This window comes from Amblyraja radiata, chromosome 30 (genome assembly GCF_010909765.2).
Source record: "Amblyraja radiata isolate CabotCenter1 chromosome 30, sAmbRad1.1.pri, whole genome shotgun sequence".
Taxonomy (NCBI): Eukaryota; Metazoa; Chordata; class Chondrichthyes; order Rajiformes; family Rajidae; genus Amblyraja; species Amblyraja radiata.
The window spans coordinates 29,132,686-29,158,719 of record NC_045985.1 but is presented as its reverse complement, the minus strand read 5'-3'; the positions used below and the strand labels follow the sequence as shown (position 1 = coordinate 29,158,719).

At 44.8% G+C, this 26,034-nt stretch overlaps 1 protein-coding gene across 1 annotated transcript; it reads right to left on the bottom strand.

Annotated features, from left to right (window-relative positions):
• LOC116990053 (zinc-binding protein A33-like) lies at positions 1-26,034 on the bottom strand. The gene is made up of 6 exons (XM_033047579.1): positions 25,618-26,034; positions 20,535-20,630; positions 14,996-15,226; positions 14,118-14,140; positions 13,914-14,023; positions 1-723 (listed from the first exon to the last, which is right to left on the bottom strand). Exons 1-6 carry the CDS (start codon positions 26,032-26,034, stop codon positions 179-181), a joined length of 1,422 nt encoding a protein of 473 aa, XP_032903470.1. The 3' UTR covers positions 1-178.

The following is a 26,034-nucleotide window of genomic DNA, read 5'->3' as shown; positions in this document are numbered from 1 at the left end:
CAGGCACAAGTCAACAACAGTTTAGTTGTACAAATCTTTGCTTCAATAAACATTGAACAGGCCACAAAAGATTAGATTCGGACAATTCGAAGCTCATTCCTCTCCTCACAACCCATCATCCTGTCGGGCAACATGTTGAATACAGACATTTTGATCTGATCAGATCTAGCGCAGCCAGTTAATGGAACACTCTTATTGAGAGGGGAGCACTATTGTCTCCAGTGTCATTCAAACAGGGACAAAAGAAAGGAAATATTTTCTCTGTGAATGTCTCAGTAAAGGTGTAGAGATGGGACAGGTCACCGGCATCGTAAAAGGATACTTGTCCTCCCTTGTAATCCAGGTAGACTCCAATCCTATCAGGCTGCTTCATTATGGGCAGTGGGATGGGGTTTGGGGAGGTGAGGGCACAGTACTCATTCCCATTGCTCAGGGACAGTGTCAAGTATCCATTCTCTGGCTTCAGGGTAATGTCACCCTTCCTGTTGATGGACTCCCTGGCCACTCCCACATACCATTTGGACTTGCCCGCAACCTCCACCTCCCAATAGTGAGTCCCGTCCACAAACCCTTCTGCAGCCAAGACAGAGACGCAGATATCGAACCTTGCTGGGTCATCGGGGACAAGCAGCTTGTCCTCTGTCACCATCACACTGGCCAAGTCCTCGGAAAGCAGGAGCCACGGGTTTGCCGTTTGAGGGTCCAGTGTCAGGGCAGCAGGAGCTGAAATAAAGTTCATAACTTTATGTTTAGAATATCGGGTAGTTACACAGTCTCCCTTGCCCAGAGTGGGGGGGATCGAGAACCAGGGGACATAGGTTTAAGGTGAAGGGAGAAAGATTCAATAGGAATCTGAGGGGTAACAGGAGGTAGTTGAGGCAGGGACTATTGCAATATTTAAGAAACATTTGGACATGTACATGAATAGAACAAGTTTGGAGGGATTTGGACCAAACACAGACAGGTGGGACTAGTTTAGCTGGGACATGTTGACCGGTGTTGGCAAGTGGGCCGAAGGGCCTGTTTCCACACTGTTATCACTCGATGACTCTAGGTTCATAAGTTACACAAGCAGAATTAGGCCATTCGGCCCATCAAGCCTACTCCGCCATTCAATCATGACTGTTCTATCTTTTCCTCTCAACCCCATTCTCCTGCCTTCTCCCCGTAACCCCTGACATCCTTACTAGTCCTTACTTATCAGCCATGATCACAATGAATGGCGATGCTGGCTTCCTTCTACACCTATTTTCTATGTTTTCTATGTAATCAAGAGTTTATCAATCTTCACTAAAGCATCCATCGATTTTGCCTCCACAACCTTTGATGCAATGAATTCCACCCTTGGACTAAAGAGATTCCTCCTCATCTTTCTAAAGGTATGTCCTTTTATTCTGAGTAAAGTGTGCCATAGAGGAATAGGAACAGGCCCTTCAGCCAACAATGTACGTGTTGAACATAATGCCATGACCACCTCTTCCCAGCCTGCAGATTACCCATATCCCTCTATATTCATGTGCCTACCTAAAGATCTTAAATGCCAGCACGGTGGTGCAGCGATAGAGTTGGTGCCTTACAGCACCAGAGGCCCAGCCACTGGCTTCAATGCTGACCACGGGTGCAGTCTATACGGAGTTTTGACTGTGACTCCCTGTGATGTTGTGGGTTTTCTATGGAAGCCCTGGTTTCCACACACACTCGAAAGACATACAGGTTTGCAGGTTAATTGGCCCTCATTACAGTTTCGTTTATTGTCACATGCACATTGAGAAACGCTTCTGTTGCGTGCTCTCCAATGTGTGTAGGAGGGACAAGTTTGGAGGGATTTGGACCAGTGTGATGGGACGACAGATGGCACAATGGGCTAAGTGTTCGGCTGGCAACCGGAAGGTAGCTGGTTCGAATCCCGCTTGGAGTGCATACTGTCGTTGTGTCCTTGGGCAAGACACTTCACCCACCTTTGCCTGTGTGTGTCCTTGGGCAAGACACTTCACCCACCTTTGCCTGTGTGTGTGGATGTAATTATGTGAAGCACTTTGGGGTCAATGCAAGTTGACTAAAAATGTGCTATATAAATAAAGAAATTTAATTTAATTTAGGAGAGTGTTAGTGTGCGGGGATCGCTGGTCGGCACAGACTCGGTGGTCTGAAGGGCCTGTTTCTGTGCTGTATCTCCACATCACCATCCTATCTGCCTCCACCACCACTGGGTGCATGCTCCACGCACTGACCATGCAGTAAATCAGCGCTGCACATCTCCTTTAAGGGGATATGGGGAGATACAGCACAGAAACAGGCCCTTCAGTCTGGTGAGTCCGCACCAAACAGCGATTCCCGCACACTAACACTATCCGACACACACTGGCAATTTAGAGATACAGCACAGAGACAGGCCCTTCATTCTGGTGAGTCCGCACCGACCAGCGATTCCCACACACTAACACTATCCGACACACACTAGCGACAATTTACACAAACTAATACAAAACCAATTAACCTGCAAACCTTAAGCTTTGCCCCTCTCTGCATAAATCCGTGTTCTCTAACATTTGAAATTTCCATCCTGAGGAAAAAAAGGTTATGACTGTCTACCGTATCTTCGACTCATTTTTTGTTGGACCTGCTTTATCAACTTAACCATTCATGCCCAAAACAAAAAGTTCCCTCCAAATTGTATTCATCTGCCATCTATGCACATGACAAACCAGCTTTTTATCCTGCATAGTTAGTGGTCTTACACTTCAGCTTAAACTGAAAGGTCCCAACACAAAACCCACCTGACAGGGACGTTTACAATGGTCACCATCATATTTGAAATAAGCTCAACAGAGACACAAAATGCTGGAGTAACTCAGTGAGACAGGCAGCATGTCTGGAGAGAAGGAATGGGTGACTTTTCGGGTCGAGACCCTTCTTCAGACTGGTTCGGGATAAGGGAAACAAGAGATATAGACAATGATGTAGAGAGATAAATAATGGCCCTGTCCCACGGTACGAGTTCATTCCAAGAATTCTCCCGAGTACTCTGATTCGTACTCGGAGATTTACGGTAATGGCCGCTCGTCGGTACTCGGGGCTCTCGTGGATATTTTTCAACATGTTGAAAAATCTTCACGAGTCTTCCCGAGCTTACCTGCCGTTAGCGAGTCTTCCCGAGTACCTGCCGTTAGCGTTACGAGTCGTTAAGACACGTCCCCGAGCTCCGACGTACCCGCTACATTCATTCTCCGTGCTTACCACGAGTTTGATTTTTTTTAAACTCGGGAGAGCTCTGGGAATGAACTCGTACCATGGGACAGGGCTATTACAATGATGCGTGAAAGATACGTAAACAAAGTAACGATGATAAAGGAATCCGGCCATTGTTAGCTGTTTGTTGGGTGAAAACGAGAAGCTGGTGCGTCTTGGGTGGGGGAGAGATAGAGAGAGGGAATACCGGGGCTACCTGAAGTGAGATAATCAATATTCATACCAATGGGCTGTAAGTTGCCCAAACGACATACGACATGCTGATCCTCTATTTAGCCTCACTCTGACAATGCAGGAGACCGAGGACAGAAAGGTCTGACGGGTTAAGATTGTAGCCGTTGCAATATAACAGGGAAGACTATTGCAAAAATTAATTTTCCCCTCCTTTCATGTATTTTCCCCATTCTTGATTTATTATTAATTTGCCACAGTCGTTTCAGTGGACGGACTCACACAAAGGGTGATACGTGTATGGAACCAGCTGCCGGAGGGGTTAGTTGAGGTTGCGAAAACGGCAATGTTTAAGAAGCAAGTACGTGGTTATGAATTAATGAAATTTTGTCTCTTATGTGACAAGTCACAGTGATATTTTTTGCAAGGTATGCAATGAGTCGCTACATAAAGGGCACTGACAGAATTACAAAGTGCTCCATTTTACTCAAACTATGAACACATTCCATTTGCTATCATCATTAGTTCTTAGTGGTTCCCCCATGTCAGGTCCTCCTTTGTCTCGGCCCCCTTCATGGTAGTTCCTCCACACCAGGTCCTCCTTGGATGGAATAGATTTAGAGTGTTTGGATGAAACACAGGCAAGTGGGACTAGTATAGATGGAAGACTTTAGGCGATGTGGGCAAGATGGCCCAAAGGGCCTATTTCCACACAGTATGACTGACTATGACATTTTGAGGAGAGTGATCACAATTCTACAAGCTTTAAGAGTGTTTTGAATAGGGAGAAGGCTGGACCTTGCAGGAAAGTACTAAATTGCAATAAGGCAAACTAGGAATTAAATAGGCAGGAGCTTGGGAGAGTACACAGAGATTCCCCATCCGACTCATGGCATTCGTTTAAAGACCAGGTAATCAAAGTTGGGAAAGGGCATGTTGCAGTAATGCGGAGGAAGAAGTATGACAAAGTAAGGGAACCTTGGATGACCAAAGAGGTCATAAATTTGGTCTAAAAGAAAAAAGTGCATGCAAGGTTCAAGAGGCTAGAATCACACAGGGCCTTTGAGGAATGTAAATAAAGGGAAAAACTCATGCAAGTGATTAGAAAGGCCAAATATAATATATAGATGACATTATTCGAAGACAAAATTAAATAGGATATTTCCAAATATTTCCCCTCTGATAAATGTCACTTTCAAGAAGCCAACTTAACTTATACCTTTGTAACTTGTATAAAAATTCATAATTTTTGGGCAGACATTTTTAAAATTATATCTGAAGTTATCGATATCCAACTGGACCCAGATCCAAAATTAATAACATTAGGATTATCAGAGCATAGCACAAACTTTACGATAAGACACGTTCTTGATTAGTCTAATAACAGCGAAAAAATTAATACTAAAATACTCAAGGATAAAGGAGGAAATGTGTAGGAAGGAACTGCATATGCTGATTTAAATTGAAGATTGACACAAAAAGCTAGAGTAACTTAACAGGTCAGACAGCATCTCTGGAGAAAGGGAATAGGTGGCTTTTCAGGTCGAGATCCTTCTTCCGACAGTCAGGGGAAAGGGAAATGAGGAACATAGACAGTGATATGTAGAGAGATATCAAACACATGATTGATATGCAATAAAGTAAAGATAATAAAGGAAACCAGCCATTGTGAGCTGTGGGCTGGGTGAAATTGAGTTCGACAATGAGACTCAACAAGACCACGTTGAAACGTACAATGACTAGGGTGGGGGAGGGATGGAGAGAGAGGGGATGCAAAGGTTACTTGAATTTAGCAAAATCAATATTCCTACCGCTGGGTTGCAAGTTAATTTGTGCTTGGTTCTGGGGATGTAGGCAAGTACTTTGTTTCTGTTTTCATCAAGGAAAAGGACAAGGAGGGCAGTGCGATCAGTGTGGAGAATACTAATATGCAGGGATGGTTTGGGATGAAGATGGTATGGAGACTCTTGACGAGCATTCAGGTGGATAAATCCCCAGGACCTGATGGGATTTATCCTAGGTTATTTACAGGGGCCAGAGAAGAGCTTGCAGGAGGCTTGATTAAGATATTTGCACCATCTCCCTCCACAGGCAAAGTCCTGGAGGACTGAAGACAAGATTTTGTTCCTTTAAAAAAAAAAGGGAAGTAGAGGGAATCCAGGGAAGTATAGGTCAGTGAACCTCACGTCACATGTAAGGAAGCTATGGGAGATAATTCCTTGGGATAGGATTTACTCAGATTTCAAAGAGAATGCGTTATTTATGGAAAGTTAACAGTTTTGTATCTTTTACCGTTTTACGGTGGTTGGGTGGAACAGTGGTAGATTTTATACCGTACAGCGCCAGGGACACGGGTTCGATCCTGACACAGGGTGCTGTCTGTATGGAGTTTGTACGTTCTCCCCGTGACCTGCGTGGGTTTGCTCTGACAAGTTTGGTTTCTCCCACACGGCTAAGACGTACACGTTTGTAGGTTAATTGGCTCACTCCTTCTCCCATCAGGCAAAATGTACTAAAGTGTGAAAGACACACACCTCCAGATTCAGGGACAGTTTCTTCCCAGTTGTTATCAGGCAACTAAACCATCCTACCAACAACTAGAGAGCAGTCCGGAGCTATTATCTACCTTATTGGAGACATTCGGATTACCTTTAATGAGACATTACCTTGCATTAAACATTATTCATGTTATTCCCTTCATCATGCATCTGTACCCTGTGGACGGCTCGAGTGTAATCATGTATTGACTATCCACTGACTGCATAGCACACAACAAAAACTTTTCACCGTACCTCAGTACACGTGACAATAAACTGAACTCAAACCAGCTGTGCTACAGCTGGATGCCAAGAATCTCCCAGTCCTCTGTTCTACTACCAGCCCGTTACACTTTGTATCCCCTGCTCTTCAATGTAACATCACCCTCGGCTGCTTTGTTAACCAGACTGATCATGGAGACTCTCTTTGTAATTGGGATAAATCCCTACTGAATGCTGCAGATCAGTTATTTAAACATCCTAACCTGTTGATTTATATGATAAGGAATGGAATTGTATATTTTCTCAGCACTATCTGGGGGGGAAGGGATTGACATCCCTGTATTGGGATTATAAAGATGGAGTTAAAGGGGAAGTGAGTACAAGAAATGTTATAAAAGACTCCCAAATTAATGGGAAGGAAAGTTCAAGAAGGGATAAGAGAATGAGGTCAGAGCCAATACTGACTGTTGTGAGAGGGGAGGTGAATACCGGTCAAAGTGTTGTATATGAATGCGCGAAGTATAAGAAATAAAGTGGACGAGCTTGAGGCTCAGTTAGAAATTAGCAAGTATGATGTTGTGGGAATTACAGAGACATGGCTGCAAGAGGGCCAGGGCTGGGATCTGAATATTCAAGGGTATACGTCCTATCGAAAAGACAGACAGGTGGGCAGAGGGGGTGGGGTAACTCTGTTGGTGAAGAATTAAATTCAGTCCCTTGTGAGATGTAACATAGAATCAGGAGATGTAGAGTCAATATGGATAGAACTGAGGAATTGTAAGGGTAAGAAGACCCTAATGGGAGTTATCTACAGGCCCCCAAACAGTAGCCTGGATATAGAGTGCAAATTGAATTGAGTTAAAATTGGCATGTCACAAAGGTAATGCTGCGGTTGTTATGGGAGATTTCAACATGCAGGTAGACTGGGAAAATCAGGTTGGAACTGGACCCCAAGAAAGGGAGTTTGTGGAGTGCCTCTGTGATGGATTCTTCGAACAGCTTGTATTGGAGCTTAAGAGGGAGAAGGCAATTCTGGATTTAGTGCTGTGCAATATACCGGATTTGATAAAGGGAACTTGAGGTTAAGGAGTTATTAGGAGGCAGTGACCATAATATGATACGTTTTAATCTACAATATGAGAGGGAGAAGGGTAAATCGGAGGTGTCGGTATTACAGTTGAGCAAAGGGGACTATGGAGCCATGAGGGAGGAGCTGGCCAAAGTTGACTGGAAAGAGACCCTAGCAGGGATGACAGTGGAACAGCAATGGCAGGTATTTCTGGGAATAATACAGAAGGTGCAGGATCTGTTCATTCCAAAGAGGAAGAAAGATTCCAAGAGGAGTAGGGGGAGACTGTGGCTGAAAAGAGAAAGTATAAAAATAAAAGAGACGAAGTATAACATAACCAAAAAAGTAACCATCTCAGGATTACTGCCTGTGCCACGCGAGAGTGAGAGTAGGAATGGAGCGAGGTGGAGGATAAATGCGTGGATGAGGGACTGGTGCAGTGGGTATGGATTCAAGTTTCTGGATCATTGGGACTTCTTTTGGGGAAGGTGCGACCTGTACAGAAAAGACGGGCTGCACTTGAACCCGAAGGGGACCAATATCCTGCGGGGAGATTTGCAAAGGCTACTGGGGAGACTTTAAACTAGAATGGGAGGGGGGGGGGGAGGGACTCAAATAGAGAAAGCTAGTAGACAGAATGGGAGGCAGGAAGCAGAGAAGGGAAGCACTCGGACCCAAAATCTAGGGGAGAAAGAAGAAAAAGAAAATAAACAGAGAATAAGAGGCTGTGGGTTTCTTAAATGTGCATATTTTAATGCTAGGAGCATTGTAAGAAAGGTGGATGAGCTTAGAGCCTGGATTGACACCTGGAAGTATGATGTTGTGGCGATCAGTGAAACATGGTTGCAGGAGGGCTGTGATTGGAAACTAAATATTCCAGGATTTCGTTGCTTCAGGTGTGATAGAATTGGAGGGGCAAGAGGTGGAGGTGTTGCATTGCTTGTCAGGGAAGATATTACAGCAGTGCTTTGGCAGGATAGATTGGAGGGCTCGTCGAGGGAGGCTATTTGGGTGGATCTGAGAAGTGGGAAAGGTGTAGCAACACATAGGGGTGTATTATAGACCGCCAAATGGGGAGTGAGAATTGGAAGAGCAAATATGTAAGGAGATAGCAGATATTAGTAGTAAGCACAAGGTAGTGATTGTGGGAGATTTCAACTTTCCACACATAGACTGGGAAACACATTCTGTAAATGGGCTGGATGGTTTGGAGTTTGTAAAATGTGTGCAGAATAGTTTTTTGCAGCAATACATTGAGGTACCTACTAGAGAAGGGGCAGTGCTGGACCTCCTGTTAGGAAATGAGACAGGTCAGGTTGCGGAGGTATGCGTTGGGGAACACTTCGGGTCCAGTGATCACAATACCATTAGTTTCAATATAATTATGGAGCGGGTCAGAACTGGACCTAGGGTTGAGATTTTTGATTGGAGAAAGGCTAACTTTGATGAGATGCGAAATTATTTAAAAGGAGTGAATTGGGACATTTTGTTTGATGGGAAGGATGTAGAAGAGAAATGGAGGACATTTAAAGGTGAAATTTTAAGAGTACAGAATCTTTATGTCCCTGTTCGGCTGAAAGGAAATAGTAAAAATTGGAAAGAGCCCTGGTTTTCAAAGGAAATTGGACAAGGTTCGGAAAAAGAGGGAGATCTACAATAATTATAGGCAGCATGAAGTAAATGAGGTGCTTGAGGAGTATAAAGAATGTAAAAAGAATCTTAAGAATGAAATTAGAAAAGCTAAAAGAAGAATATGAGGTTGCTTTGGCAAGTAAGGTGAAAGAAAATCCAAAGGGTTTCTACAACTACATTAATAGCAAAAGGATAACGAGGGATAAAATTGGTCCATTAGAGAGACAGAGTGGACAGCTATCTGCAGAGCCAAAAGAGATGGGGGAGATATTGAACAATTTATTTTCTTCGGTATTCACCAAGGAGAAGGATATTGAATTATGTGAGGTAAGGGAAACAAGTAGAGTAGCTATGGATACTATGAGGTTCAAAGAATCTTGGGACGACAGATGGCACAATGGGCTAAGTGTTCGGCTGGCAACCGGAAGGTAGCCGTTTCGAATCCCGCTTGGAGTGCATACTGTCGTTGTGTCCTTGGGCAAGACACTTCACCCTCCTTTGCCTGTGTGTGAATGTGTGTGAATGTGTGTGAGTGATTGGTGGTGGTCGGAGGGGCCGTAGGCGCAGATTGGCAGCCACGCTTCCGTCAGTCTGCCCCAGGGCAGCTGTGGCTACAGAAGTAGCTTACCACCACCGAGTGTGACTGAGGAGTGAATGAATAATGCGATGTAAATCGCTTTGAGTATTAGAAAGGCGCTATATAAATCCCAGCCATTATTATTATTATTAAAGAAAAAGAAGTACTGACACTTTTGAAAAATATAAAAGTGGATAAGTCTCCAGGTCCTGACAGGATATTCCCTAGGACATTGAGGGAAGTTAGTGTAGAAATAGCAGGGGCTATGACAGAAATATTTCAAATGTCATTAGAAACGGGAATAGTGCCCGAGGATTGGCGTACTGCGCATATTGTTCCATTGTTTGAAAAGGATTCTAAGAGTAAACCTAGCAATTATAGACCTGTTAGTTTGACTTCAGTGGTAGGCAAATTAACGGAAAAGATACTTAGAGATAATATATATAAGCATCTGGATAAACAGGGTCTGATTAGGAACAGTCAACATGGATTTGTGCCTGGAATGTCATGTTTGAAAAATCTTCTTGAATTTTTTGAAGAGGTTATTAGGGAAATTGATGAGGGTAAAGCAGTGGATGTTGTCTATATAGACTTTAGTATGGCCTTTGACAAGGTTCCTCATGGAAGGTTGGTTAAGAAGGTTCAATTGTTGGGTATAAATGTAGGAGTAGCAAGATGGATTCAACAGTGGCTGAATGGGAGATGCCAGAGAGTAATGGTGGATGGCTGTTTGTCAGGTTGGAGGCAGGTGACTAGTGGGGTGCCTGTCAGGGATCTGTGTTGGGTCCACTGTTGTTTGTCATGTACATCAATGATCTGGATGAAGGTGTGGTAAATTGGATTAGTAAGTATGCAGATGATACTAAGATATGTGGTGTTGTGGATAATGAAGTAGATTTCCAAAGTCTACAGAGAGATTTAGGCCATTTGGAAGAATGGGCTGAAAGATGGCAGATGGAGTTTAATGCTGATAAGTGTGAGGTGCTACATCTTGGCAGGACAAATCAAAATAGGACGTACATGGTAAATGGTAGCGAATTGAGGAATGCAGTTGAACAGAGGGATTTAGGAATAACTGTGCATAGTTCCCTGAAGGTGGAATCTCATGTAGATAGGGTGGTAAAGAAAGCTTTTGGTGTGCTGGCCTTTATAAATCAGAGCATTAAGTATAGAAGTTGGGATGTAATGTTAAAGTTGTACAAGGCATTGGTGAGGCCAATTCTGGAGTATGGTGTACAATTTTGGTCACCTAATTCTAGGAAGGATGTCAACATAATAGAGAGAGTACAGAGGAGATTTACTAGAATGTTGCCTGGGTTTCAGCAACTAAGTTACAGAGAAAGGTTGAATAAGTTAGGTCTTTATTCTCTGGAACGCAGAAGGTTAAGGGGGGACTTGATAGAGGTCTTTAAAATGATGAGAGGGATAGACAGAGTTGACGTGGATAAGCTTTTCTCATTGAGAGTAGGGAAGATTCAAACAAGAGGACATGACTTGAGAATTAAGGGACAGAAGTTTAGGGGTAACATGAGGGGGAACTTCTTTACTCAGAGAGTGGTAGCTGAGTGGAATGAGCTTCCAGTGGAAGTGGTGGAGGCAGGTTCGATTTTATCATTTAAAAATAATTTGGATAGGTATATGGATGGGAAACGAATGGAGGGTTATGGTATGAGTGCAGGTAGATGGGACTAGGGGAAAATAAATGTTCGGCACGGACTTGTAGGGCCGAGATGGCCTGTTTCCGTGCTGTAATTGTTATATGGTTATATGGTTATATATATAGCAAAGATGAACGGAAAGCCAGAGGATTGGGTAACTTTTAAAGGCAACAGAAGAATTAAAAAGGCAATACGGGGAGAAGAGATGAGGTACAAGGGTAATCTAGCCAAGAATATAAAGGATAGTAAAAACCTCTTTAGGTATGTGAAGAGGAAAAAACTAGTTAAGGCCAAAGTTGGACCCTTCAAGACAGAAAAGGGTAAATTTATTATGGGGAACAAGGAAATAGCAGACGAGTTGAACAGGTACTTTGGATCCGTCTTCACTAAGGAGAACACAAACAATCTTCCTGATATTGTAGTGGCCAGAGGATCTGGGGTGGCAGAGGAACTGAAGGAAATCCACATTAGGCAGGAAATGGTGTTGGATAGACTGATGGGACTGAAGGCTGATAAATCCCCAGGGATTGATGGTCTGCATCCCAGGGTACTTAAGGAAGTGGCTCTAGAAATCGTGGATGCATTGGTGATAATTACCAATGTTCTATAGACTCGGGATCAGTTCATGTGGGTTGGAGGGTAGCTAATGTTATCAAACTCTTTAAGAAAGGCGGGAGAGGGAAAACAGGGAATTATAGAACGGTTAGCCTGACATCGGTGGTGGGGAAGATGCTGGAGTCAATAATAAAAGATGAAATAGCGGCACATTTGGATAGCAGTAACAGGATCAGTCCGAGTCAGCATGGACTTACGAAGGGGAAATCATGCTTGACTAATATTCTCGAATCACTTGAGGATGTAACTAGGATAATGGACAAGGGACAAGGGACAAGTTGACGTGGATAAGCTTTTCCCACTGAGAGTAGGGAAGATGCAAACAAGAGGACATGACTTGAGAATTAAGGGACAGATGTTTAGGGGTAACATGAGGGGAAACTTCTTTAATCAGAGAGTGGTAGATGTGTGGAATGAGCTTCCAGTGAAAGTGTTGGAGGCAGGTTCGATTTTATAATTTAAAAATAAATTGGATAGTTATATGGACGAGAAAGGAATGGAGGGTTATGGTCTGAGTGCAGGTAGATGGGATTAGGGGGAGAATACGGGTTCGGCAAGGACTAAAAGGGCCGAGATGGCCTGTTTCCGTGCTGTAATTGTTATATGGTTATAAGGGAGAGCCGGTGGATGTAGTGTACCTGGAGTTTCAGAAAGCATTTGATAATGTCCCACATAGGAGATTAGTGGGCAAAATTAGAGCACATGTTATTGGGGGTAGAGTGCTGACATGGATAGAAAATTGGTTGGCAGACAGGAAGCAAAGGGTAGGAATTAACTGGCCCCTTTCAGAATGGCAGGCAGTGACGTGGGGTACCGCAAGGCTCGGTGCTGGGACTGCAGCTATTTACAATATATATTAATGATTTGGATGAAGGGATAAAAAGTAAAATTAGCAAATTTGCAGATGACACAAAGCTGAGTGGCAGTGAGAATGGCGAGGAGGATGCTATCAGAATGCAGAGTGACTTGGACAGGTTGGGTGAGGGGGCAGATGTATGGCAGATGCAGTTTAACATGGATAAATGTGAGGTTATCCATTTTGGTGGCAAAAACAGGAAGGCAGATTATTATCTAAATGGGAAAAGGGGAAGTTCAACGGGATCTGGGGATCCTTGTTCATCAATCACTGAAGGTAAACATGCAGGTACAGCAGGCAGTGAAGAAAGCTAATGGCATGTTGGCCTTCATAACACGAGGAGTTGAGTATAGGAGCAAGGAGGTCCTTCTGCAGTTGTACAGGGCCCTAGTGAGACCAACATGGAGTATTGTGTGCAATTTTGATCTCCAAACCTGAGGAAGGACATTCTTGCTATTGAGGGAGTGCAGCGTAGGTTCACGAGGTTAATTCCCGGGATGGCAGGACTGTTATAGGTTGACAGATTGGAGTGGCTGGGCTTGTATACACTGGAATTTAGGATGAGAGGGAATCGTATTGAAACATATAAGATTATTAAGGGTTTGGACACGTTAGAGGCAGGAAACATGTTCCCAATGTTGGATGAGTCCAGAACCAGAGGCTATAGTTTAAGAATAAGTGGTAAGCCATTTAGAAAGAAGATGAGGAAAAACTTTTTCACACAGAGAGTTGCGAGTGTGTGGAATTCTCTGCCTCAGAAGACGGTGGAGGCTGGTTCTCTGGATGCTTTCAAGAGAGAGTTAGAGCACTTAGGGATTAGCGGAATTAAAGGAAATGTAGAGAAGGTAGGAATGGGGTACTGATTGTGGATGATCAGCCATGATCACATTGAATGCCGGTGCTGGCTTGAAGGACCGAATGGCCTACTCCTGCACCTATTGTCTATTGTCCAAATACTCTAAACTCTAAACACCTCTCCTAAAATGGAGCGCAATCATTCAGCTCAGTTTTTTAGTTTTAGTTTTAGAGATGCAGCACAGAAACAGACCCTTTGGCCCACCGAGTGCGTGCCGATTAGCGACCCCTATAGACTAGCACTATCCTACACACTAGGGGCAATTTACGATCTTTACCAAAGCCAATTGACCTACAAACCTGCACGTCTTCGGAGTGTTGGAGGAAACCGGGGCACCCGGGGAAACTAAACTAAACTAATAACCTACAGACCTGTATGTCTTTGGAGGACCCAAAGATCTTGGAGAAATCCCATGCATGTCACGGAGGGTCTTAGCATGCGAAATACATGAACACGAGGTCTTTCATTTACCTGGACGGATGAAACTCTGCATTTCTCTCCATAGTTTGTATTGTAAAGGTCCCTTGAATGTTCCTAGGCAGATGTTCCTTGATATAACTTTCGGAATTTTTCCAGGGAACCTGCGGATAACAACGATGTTACCAATCCATTGTATTCGGACCTCTGACGCGGGAAAGGAGAACTATTACAATGGTTCAATAATGAAATGCTTACCGGTGCCTCCAACAGGTGATCTCCTGGAAGAGCAAAGAACAACGCGAGTCTTTTTGCAGCCAGAGGGCGGACAAAGAACAGGGAGAGTTAGAGTCATAGAGTGATACAGTGTGGAAACAGGCCCTTTGTCCCAACTTGCCCACACCGGCCAACATGTCCCAGCTACATTGGTCTCATCTCCCCGCGTTTGGCCCATATCCCTGTAAACCTGTCCTATCCTTCTACCTGTCCACCTGTTTCTAAAATGTTGAGATAGCCCCTGCCTCAACTACCTTCTCTGGCACGTGTTCTATCAAACCAGGACCAATCTTTGCTGAAGCCAATTAAACTATAAACCTGCACGTCTTTGGATGGTGGGAGGAAATCAGGGCACCTGGAGGAAACCCACAGGGTCGTGAGGAGAACTTGCGAACTCCATACAGACAGCACCCGTAGTCAGGATTAAACCTGCATCCCTGCCACTGTAAGGCAGCAGCCCACCCCTGTGCCAAACTATGTTCTAACCCGAGTGTTTGCGAAAGGGTCCCGACCTCAGTCATCGCCCATCCATACCCTCCAGAGATGCTGCCCCTGACATTGAATTACTCCAGCACTGTGTTTTGTAAACCAGCATCTTACAGTCCCTTGTATTTCCATTGCAAGGACCAGGTACCTGGAGGGAGATAGACACAAACAGCTGGAGTAACTCAGCGGGACAGGCAGCATCTCTGGAGAGAAGGAATGGGCGAAGTTTCAGGTCGAGTCCCTTCTTCAGACACAAAACGGTACCCATTCCTTCTCTCCAGAGATGTTACCCCTGAACCCCCGAGTTACTCCAGCACTGCTTTGCAAACTAGCACCTGCAGTCCCTTGTGTTTCCCCAAGTAAGGACACGGTACCTGGAGAGAGGTCATATCACTTTGCTGCAGCTTGTTCTCGATGCTGGTCACATCCTGCTCCATGGAGTGGAGGGAGGCTCGCATGCCGGTCAGGTTTCTATCCATCGCCGCCAGGTTGATTTCCACCTGAAACTCCAGCGTACGCGTCAGCTGCTGCTCGGCTTCGTGGAGAAACTGGTGCAGATCAGCGAACTGCTCTGCAATGTGGCAGATCAGATCACAGCCCATTTCCTCAACGGGACAAAACACACAAGTTAGAATTCAGTCCGGCTGAATTTAGTTAATCTCCTGGTTGCTAAACACTTTAATTCCCCTTCCCGTTCCCACACTGACTTTCTGTCCTGGGCCTCCTCCATTGTCAGAGGCGGACAAACACAAATTGGAGGAACAGCACCTCATATTGCACTTGGGCAGCTTACACCCCAGTGGTATGAATATTGACTTCTCCAACTTCAAATAACCCCAGCATTTCCTCTCTCTCTAACCCTCCCCCACCCAAGTTGCAGCAGCTTCTCGTTTACTCGCAAAAAAAGCTAACAATGGCCCGTTTACTTTATCATCCTTACTTTCTTGCATATCTTTCAGTCATTGTTCGTTATCTTTCTATATCATCTATATCTCGTTTCCGTAAACCCCAACTAATCTGACGAAGGGTCTCGACCAGAAATGTCACCCATTCCTTCTCTCCTGAGATGCTGCCTGTCCTGCTGAGTTACTCCGGCATGTTGTGTCTATCTTCGGTTTAAACCAGCATCTGCAGTTCCTTCCTCCACACAGAATTCAGACAAGTAAGCTCCTGGCCAAGTGTTAAAAAATACACCGTGTAGGAAGGAGATGCAGATTTTGGTTTACACCGAAGATAGACAAAATACTTGAGTAACTCGCGGGTCAGGCAACATTTCTAGAGAAGAGTCTTGACCCGAAGAGTCACCCATTCCTACTCTCCAGAGATGCTACCCGTCCCACTCAGTTACTCCAGCATTTTGTGTCTACGTAAAACTCTACCATCAGTCTGAAGAAGTATCCCGGCCCAAAACGTCAACCATCCCTTCTATCCAGAGATGATGAGTTACTCCAGCATTTTGTTCCTATCTTCTGTCAAAAACTACAGCCTCAGTTTGGCAGATTTACATACATTTCCAAATCCACAGTTTATTGTCAACCTCAAGGCAAGTCCTATCCAGAAGTCCCGAGTCTGAAGAAGTATCCCGACCAAAAGCATCACCTGCCCCTCTATCTGCAGATGCCGTCTGACCAGCTAGGTTTGCAGAAGGTTAACAGATTAGATGAACAGACTAACCATTGGTAAGTGCAGTCTAATGTGGACATCAAGCATTTTGTAAGGAAGAGTCAAAATAAACTAAGTGTATAAAGACAGCGGAAAGTCGCAGGAAGAAGATTGGGAGGCTGATGGAATGAACAACAGATGGTTCATTGTGGATGCAGTAGAATTGATACATTTTCTTCCAAGTGTGGTGGAGCATAGGAGCAAAGAGGTCCTTCTGCAGTTCTGGAGTACTGTGTGCAGTTGTGGTCTCATAATTTGTGGAAGGACATTAACCATATAACCATATAACAATTACAGCACGGAAACAGGCCATCTCGGCCCTACAAGTCCGCGCCGAACAATTTTTTTCCCTTAGTCCCACCTGCCTGCACTCATACCATAACCCTCCATTCCCTTCTCATCCATATGCCTATCCAATTTATTCTTAAATGATACCAACGAACCTGCCGCCACCACTTCCACTGGAAGCTCATTCCACACCGCTACCACTCTCTGAGTAAAGAAGTTCCCCCTCATGTTACCCCTAAACTTCTGTCCCTTAATTCTGAAGTCATGTCCTCTTGTTTGAATCTTCCCTATTCTCAAAGGGAAAAGCTTGATCACATCAACTCTGTCTATCCCTCTCATCATTTTAAAGACCTCTATCAAGTCCCCCCTTAACCTTCTGCGCTCCAGAGAATAAAGACCTAACTTATTCAACCTATCTCTGTAATTCTTGCTATTCTTGCTATTGAGGGAGTGCAGCGTTAACGAGGTTAATTCCCGGGATGGCGGGACTGTCATATGATGAAAGAATGGAATGACTGGGCTATTATTCACTGACATTTAGAAGGATGAGAGGGATTCTAATAGAAATATATAAAGTTATTATTGGATTGGACAAGCTATATGCAGGAAACATGTTCTTTATGTTGGGAGAGTTCAGAAACAGGGTTCACAGTTTAAGAATAAGGGGCAGGCCATTTAGAACTGAGATGAGAAAAACCTTTTTACCCAGAGAGTTGTGAATTTGTGTAATTCTCTGCTTCAGAAGACAGTGGAGACCGATTCACTGGATACGTTCAAAAGAGAGTTGGATAGAGCTCTTAGGGCTAGCGGAATCAAGGGAAATGGGGAAAAGGCAGGAACGGGATACTGATTGTAGATGATCGGCCATGATCACATTGAACGGCGGTGCTTGCTCGAAGGGCCGATTGGCCTACTCCTGCACCTACTTTCTATGTTTCTATGTACAAAAGTTGGGAAGCCAAGATCAAAGTCGATGGTCCTTCCACTGCTGGATATTGAGGGGTTTAGTTTAGAGAAACAGTACACTGACACTATCTTACACACAATAGGGACAATTTACCCAGAGCCAATTAAACTACAAACCTGTACATCTTTGTAGCGCAGGAGGAAACCGGAGCACACGGAGAAAACCCACACAGTCACAAGGAGAACGTACAAACTCAATGTACATAACACCCATTCTTAGGATCAAACCAGGATATCTGCCGCTGTAAAGGAGCAATCATGCTGCCCGGTTGAGTCTGGTTTAGAAAGGATATTTGATATAATGGATGAATATAGAAGTTGGGAGGTCATGTTGCAGTTGTACAAGACCTTGGTGAAGCTACATTTAGAGTATTGTGTTCAGTCCTGGGCACCGTATTATGGGAAAGATGTTGTCAAGTTGGAAAGGGCATAGAGAAGATTTATTTATGAGGATGTTGACAGAACTAGGGGGTGACTAGGCTGGGGCCATTCCTTGGAGCGCAGGAGGATGATGGGTGATCTTATAACGGTGTATAGGACAATGAGTGGAATAGATCGGGTAGATGCACAGAGTCGCTTGCCCAGCGTAGGTGAATCGAGGACCAGAGGACACAGGTTCAAGGTGAAGAGGATAAGATTTAATAGGCATCTGAGGGATCGCTTTTTCACACAAAGGGTGGTGGGTGTGTGGAACAAGCTGCCAGAGGTACAGGAGGCAGGGACTATCCCAAGATTTAAGAAGCAGTTAGGCAGGTGGGACTAGTATAGCTGGGACAAGTTGGTCGGTGTGGGCAAGTTGGGCCGAAAGACCCGTTTCCACAATGTATGACTCCAGCACTGTGATATCATCCCAGATGGCTACATGATCAGAAAGGTATTTCATGCAAAGACAGGTGCTAAGACGACAAAGAATGACACTAGCAAACATTGACACCAACAAGGTACTAGGATGTTTTGAAGTTGTTTTTATATACATTTTGAATTAATTTAATTTTTGAAAATAGTAATGTTTTACTACAGCTGTGACAAACCACAGCATCACGAGTACAATGAACTGTTTTAGTCTTCTTATACCTGAATGGGAAATTTGCATTTAGATTGCAGTGTTTAGTACCTTAGAAATAGCAGAGATATGGTTTAGTTTCAATGGTTTTGGGAAAGTAAATGAAACTGCATCTTCTGGAAATCCAAAATGGTAACAGGAAGTACTCGACGCATTTAGATCAGGCAGCGAGTCAGACTCGGTCATACAGGGCTTAAACAGGCCTGTTGGCCCAACTTGCCCACACCAACCAACCAACCTATTCAGTTCAGTTTAGTTTATTGTCACGTGTACCGACCATGGTACACTGACAAGTTTTTGTTGCCTGCGAACCAGTCAATGGACAGACAATACATGATTACAATCGAGCCATTTCTAATGCATAAATATATGATAAAAGAATAACATTTAGTTGAAGATAAAGCCAGCAAAGTCCAGTCAAGGATAATCCGAGGCACACCAAGAGGTAGATGGTAGTTCACGACTGTACTCTGATTGTGATAGGATGGTTCAGTTGCCTGAATACAGATTGGAAGAAGCTGTTCCTGAATCTGGAGGTGTGTGTTTTCACACTTCTATACCATTTACCCAATGAGAGAGGGGGGAAGAGGGAGTGGCCGGGCTGCGACTTGTCCTTGAGTGTGCTGCTGGCCTTGCCGAGGCAGCGTGAGGTGTAGATGGAGCAAACAGAAGGGAGATTGGTTTGTGTGATGGTCTGGGCTGCGTCCACAATTCGCTGTAAACATGTCCTATCGACACTAGCCCCACTTGTCTGCATTTGGACCATATCCCTCTTAACTTGCCCTTTCCATGTAGCTGCCCAGTTGCTTCTCAAACATCACAATAGTCCCTGCCTTAACAACTTCCTCCGGCAGCTACTCCACCCACCATCGTTTGCTTGAAAAAGTTTCTCCTCAGATTCCTATAAAATCTTTCCCCCTTCACCATAAACCTATGCCCTCTGGTTCTTGGTTTCCTCACTCTGGGCACGAGACAATAGACAATAGGTGCAGGAGTAGGCCATTCGGCCCTTCGAGCCAGCACCGCCATTCAATGTGATCATGCCTGATCATCCCCAATCAGTACCCCGTTCCTGCCTTCTCCCCATATCCCCTGACTCCGCTATTTTAAGAACCCTATCTAGCTCTCTCATCCAGAGAACCTGCTTCCACCGCCCTCTGAGGCAGAGACTCTGCGTCCATCCAATCTATTCCTCTTACGATTTTATCCACAGCTATAATATCACCCCTCATCCTCGTGCTCTCCAGGGAATACAGTCCAAGCCTGCTCAACCTCTCTTGGCAACTCAGACCCTCAAGTCCAGGCAACATCCTTGTAAATTTTCAATGCACACTTTCCAACTTTACATCTTTGCCAGAAAATGGTGCCTTGAACTGAACATAATACTCTCAATGTGGCCTCACCAGCATCTTGCATAACAGCAACATGACCTCCCAACTTCTATGTGTAGGAAGGAACTGCAGATGCTGGATAAAAACAAAGATGGACCCAAATTGCCAGAGTAACTCAACAGGACAGGCAGCATATCTGGAGAGAAGAATAGGTGATGTTTCGAGTCTCAACCCATTCTTTCTCTCCAGAGTTGTTGCCTGTCCCACTGAGTTACTCCAGCTTGTAGTGTCTATCTCCCAACTTCTATACTCAGAGGGAGAAACAACTAACTATTCAGGTCAAGGGCCCTTCAATGAAACAGGACCGGCAAGACTATAACTCTTTCCACAGACACTGCCTTCCCACTCTTCAATTTCATGGAGCACAAGGAATTGCAAATGCTGGAAATTTGAGCAAAGCAAAGTGCTGGAAGAACTCAGCGGGTCAGGCAGCATCTGTGGAAGGAATGGACAAATGACATTTCATGTCAGGACCAGTTTTGTATTTGTGCACTGAGCAGTTGCTGCAGACTACAGGCCTTCCAGTGTACGGGACTCATTCACCTTTGTGCCAGCAACCTCCAGTTCTTGATTCCTCAGAACTGGATTCAAAGCTTTCACCTTTTGATTCAGTGACTTCAGGAGAGCAGCACCTTGAGCCTGTAGGGGACAGAGAGAATGGGAGTGAGCAGTAAACAGTGGAAGGAGATACCACACAAGTGGGCTGCATGGTAACACAATGGTACAGTTACTGCCTCACAGCATAGCAGCGCTGGAGACCCAGGTTCGATCCTGATTACGGTTGCTGTCTGGACCTAGTTTTGTGTTCTCCCCTTGACCGCATGGACTACCTCGGAGAATTTCAGTTTCATCCCACACTCCAAAGACCTACAGATTGTAGGTTAATTGGCTTGGTATAACTGTAAATTGTCCCTAGCGTGTGTAGTATTGTGTTAGTGTACAGGGATCGCTGGTCAATGCGGACTCAGTGGGCCGAAGGGCCTATTTCCGCATTGTTTCTCTAAACTAAATTAAACAACATGCATTGGTTGTATTATGGCCTGATGCAGCAACTCAAATGGCCATGACCAAAGATTACAGAATGGTAGACACTGCCTTGCCCATCTTGGATACTGAACCTCCCACCGTTAGACTCAAACGGCAGTCAATATCAAAGACCCACACCACCCTAGCCATGCCTTCTTTTCACTTCTACCATCTGGAAAGTGATTTAAGACTGAAAACCATGATCGCCAAATTCAAAGACAGCTTCTTCACAACAACCAGTCTGTTGAACCCAAAACAATAACCTCAATGAATTATCGGCTAACTTTGGTTGCACGAAGGACTTCTGATTTTTTGCAATGGGATTGGGGTTATCTATGTACATTGTTATACTATGTATAATCCAGCATATCCATGGGCTTTTCAAACAGCTTCTGAAATATCACCGGTAGTCAAAAATGCTGGAGAAACTCAGCAAGTGAGGCAGCTTCTATGGAGCGAAGGAAATAGGCAACGTTTCGGGCCGAAACCCTTCTTCAGACTGAAATATCACCACCTGCTTCCACCATCCCTCCGCATCATCTACATCACACAATATCATTGAACATTGGCACCTACTCTCTAAAAATGTTATGTATCATTTGCAGAATTGTTAATCAGATCCTATATTGTCATCCAAGGGATCATTACATGTGACAAATAAAGGATCTGACACTGATCCTTGCAATCATAAGGTTTTAAGTAATAGGAGCAGAATTAGGCCATTCAGCCCATCAAGTATACTCCACCATTCAATCATGGCTGATCTATCTCTCCCTCCGAACCCCATTGTATCTTCTCCCCATACCCTTTGACATCTGCACTAATCAAGAATCTTCCCATCACTGCCTTAAAATATCCACATGAGCCTCCACAGCCTTCTGTGGCAAAGAATTCCACAGATTCACCACTCTGACAGAAAATTCCTCCTCATCCTAAGAGAACGTCCTTTAATTCTGAGGCTATGACATAGTCCTAGACTCTCCCACTAGTGGAAACATCCTCCCCACATCCACTCTATCCAAGCCTTTCACTATTCTGTACATTTCAATTAGGCCCCCCCTCATTCTTTTAAACTCCAGTGAGCACAGGCCCAGTGCTGACAAAAGCTCATCATAGGTGCAAGAGTAGGCCCTTCAGCCCTTCGAGCCAGCATTGCCATTCAATATGATCATGGCTGATCATCCAAACTCAGTACTCCATTCCTGCTTTCTCCCCACATCCCTTGTTTCCATTAGCCCTAAGAGCTACATCTAAATCTCTCTTGAATATATCCAGCATTGGCCTCCACTGCCTTTTGCAGCAGATAATTCCACAGATTCACAACTCGTTAGGTGTAAAGGTTTTTCCTCATCTCAGTCCTAAATGGCCGACCCCTTACTTTTTTTTTTTTAAGCTTTGTTTAGAGATGCCCACAGAGTCCTGACTGACAAACGAACCCCCCACACTAACATTACCCTACACACACACTAGGGATAATGTTCACGTACACAAGGCCAATTAACCTACAAACCTGTACGCCTTGAGTGTGGGAAGAAACCGAAGATGGAGAAAATCCACGCGGTCATGGGGAGAACGTAGAAACTCCGTACAAACAGCACCAGTAGTCTGGAACCTGTGTCTCCAGTGCTGTAAGGCACAACTTTACCACTGCGTCACCATCTATTCTTAAACTGTGATCCCTGGTTCTGGTCTCCCTCAACATAGGGAACATTTTTCCTGCTACTAGCCTGTCCAATTCCTTAAGAATGTTATATGTTTCTATAAAATCCCCTCTTATTCTTCTAAATTCCAGTGAATACAAGCCCAGTCGATCCATTCATTCATCATATGTCAGTCTTGCCATCCCGGAAATTAACCTGGTGAACCTACGCTGCACTCCCTCAATAGCAAGAATGTCCTTCCTCAAATTAGGAGAACAAAACTGCACACATCCATATAACCATATAACAATTACAGCACGGAAACAGGCCATCTCGGCCCTACAGGTCCGTGCCGAACAACTTTTTTCCCTTAGTCCCACCTGCCTGCACTCATACCATAACCCTCCATTCCCTTCTCATCCATATCCCTATCCAATTTATTTTTAAATGATACCAACGAACCTGCCCCCACCACTTCCACTGGAAGCTCATTCCACACCGCTACCACTCTCTGAGTAAAGAAGTTCCCCCTCATGTTACCCCTAAACTTCTGTCCCTTAAAGGTGCGATCTCACCATGGCCCTGTACTACTGCCATAGGACCTCCTTGCTCCTAAACTCAAATCCTCTTGCTATGAAGGCCAACATGCTATTTGCTTTCTTCACTGCCTGCTGTACCTGCACCCTTCTGGACCAGCCTGCTATGCGAGACCTTGTCAAAAGCCCAGCTATCAGCCGTGAACATTATGTCTACTGCCCGACCTTCCTTCATTTTCTTAATTGCTTCCTCAAAAAAAAAAAATCAGAAGCAGATTTGGAATCAGGATTTCCGCTGCAGAAAACCATGCTGACTGCCCATAACCTGTATGGAATTTGTACACTCTCCTGTGACCACATAGATTTTCTCAGGGAGCTCCTCATTCCTCCACTAGAGGACTAGTTGGAGAGTCTAGGACTAGAGGTCACAGCCTTATAATTAAAGGATGTTCTTTTAGGAAGGAGATGAGGAGAAAATTGTTTGGTCAGAGGGTGGTGAATCTGCGGAATTCTTTACCATGGAAGTCTGTGGTGACCAAGTCAGTGGATTTTTTTCAGGCAGAGATAGATAGATTCTTGATTGGTACAGATGTCAGAGGTTATGGGGAGAAGGCAGGAGAATGTGGTTAGGAGGGAAAGATAGACCAGGCATGATTGAATGGCAGAGTAGACTTGACAGGCCGAATGGCTTAATTCTAGTCCTATCCCTTACGACCTTATGACCTTTCCACCCACCAAAGACATACAGGTTTGTAGGCTGATTAGTAAAATTGTATATCGTCTCCAGTGTGTGTGTGTAGGATATAATGTCAGTGTGCAGGGATCACTGGTCGGTGTGGGCTTGTGGGCCGAATTCCCCATTTCCATGCTTTATCTCAGACTAATCTAATCGGTCCCTGCTTTTCCAAGTGTGCATGAGCCCTGTCCTTTGGTATATTGTGCCAATATTTTCCTAACTGAGGCAAGGCACGTGAGCCTGCAGATTTCTAGTTTATCCTAACTGTGCTTTTTAAATAAGGGAGCAACATTTACTGTCTTCTGGTATGTTGTGTAAAGCTGATAGAGATGTATGAATCCCTGTCAGAGTCCCAGCGATCTCCTGCTCTCCCACAGAATCATGGAGTAGATGCTGTCAGGTCCTGGGGATTTGGCCACCTTAATCTGTATCAGTGTAGGCAGAAACCGCAGATGGTGGTTTACACTAAAGACAGACACAAAACTTGAGTAACTCAGTGGGTCAAGCAGCATCTTTGGAGAAAAAGAAAAAGGTGACTTTTGGATCAAGATCCTTCTTCAGTCTGAGAATCAGAGGGAAGAAAGAGTCAGAGATCAGAGTCAGAGATCTTGTGAAATAGACAATAGATGCAGGAGTAGGCCATTCCGCCCTTTGGGCCAGCACCGCCATTCAATGTGATCATGGCTGATCACCCACAATCAGTACCCCGTTCCTGCCTTATCCTCTGACTCCACTATCTTCAAGAGCCCTATCTAGCTCTCTCGTGAAAGTATCCAGAGAACCGGCCTCCACAGCCCTCTAAGGCAGAGAATTCCACACTCACAACAGATTATTAAGGGTTTTTAATAATCGTTATTAATGGACATGCTAGAGGCAAGAAACATGTTCCCGATGTTGGGAGAGGCCAGTACCAGGGGCCACAGTTTAAGAATAAGGAGTAAGCCATTTAGAACAAAGATGAGGAAACACTTTTTCACAGAGAGAGTTGTTAGTCTGTGGAATTCTCTGTGGAGGCAGGTTCTCTGGATACTTTCAAGAGAGAGCTAGATATGGCTCTTAAAGATAGCAGAGTCAGGGGATATGGGGAGAAGGCAAGAACGGGATACTGGTTAGGGATGATCAGCCATGATCACATTGAATGGCAGTGCTGGCTCAAAGGACCAAATGGCCTACTCCTGCATCCATTGTCTAGGCTGGAAAGGGTACAGAGAAGGATTGCGAGGATGTTACCAGGAATAGGTGGTCTCGAGTAGGCTGGGACTGGGAGTGCAAGAGGCTGAGTAGTAATGTTTTTGAGGTGTACAAGATTATGAGAGGAATAGATTAGGTTGATCCACAGAGCCTCTTGCCCAGAGTAGGTGAATAGAGTAGATGTCCAGAGAACATAGGCTTGAGGCGAAGGGGAAAAGATTTAATAGAAATCTGAGGGGTAACTTTTTCACACAAAGGGTGGTGGGTGTGTGGAACAAGCTGCCAGAGGGATGAACCCAACAATTAAGAAGCAGTCAGACAGGTACACGGATAGACAGGTTTGGAGGGACATGGACCAAATGCGGGCTAGGTGACATTAGTGTAGCCGGGATATGTTGGCCAATGTGGGCAAGTTTGGGCTAGTTTCTCTATGACTCTGTCCCGAGCCAAACCCATTACGACCACAACCCCCGCTCGTTGTTTTCGGCCGACATTACCCTGCATCTCACGATGAACTCGCTCCGCTGCCTGAACTTGTGATGTTTGTGGAACTTGGAGTCGCGGCAGACGGGGCAAACCAACATCCCGTCCGTCTCGCAAACCAGGCTCAGCTTCTCCCCGTGGTGGTCGCACACATTTTCCCGCTCCCCCTCTTCCTCCTCTAGGCCGACCAGCCTCCGCACCAGCTCCGTCACATTCTTCAAAATCCGGTTGGATTGTAGGCTCAGATCCAGCGTGTCCAGGGCGCACTCCGGACAACACAGCGATCCTTGCTGGGACTGCCGGTAGCAAGCGATGCAACTCCGGCAGAAGTTACGCTCGCAGTGGACGAGGACTGGGTCGACAAAAAGCTCCAGGCAAATGGGACAGCTGAGAACGTGTCGTTCATCCCCATTGCCTTGGCAGTGGGCCAT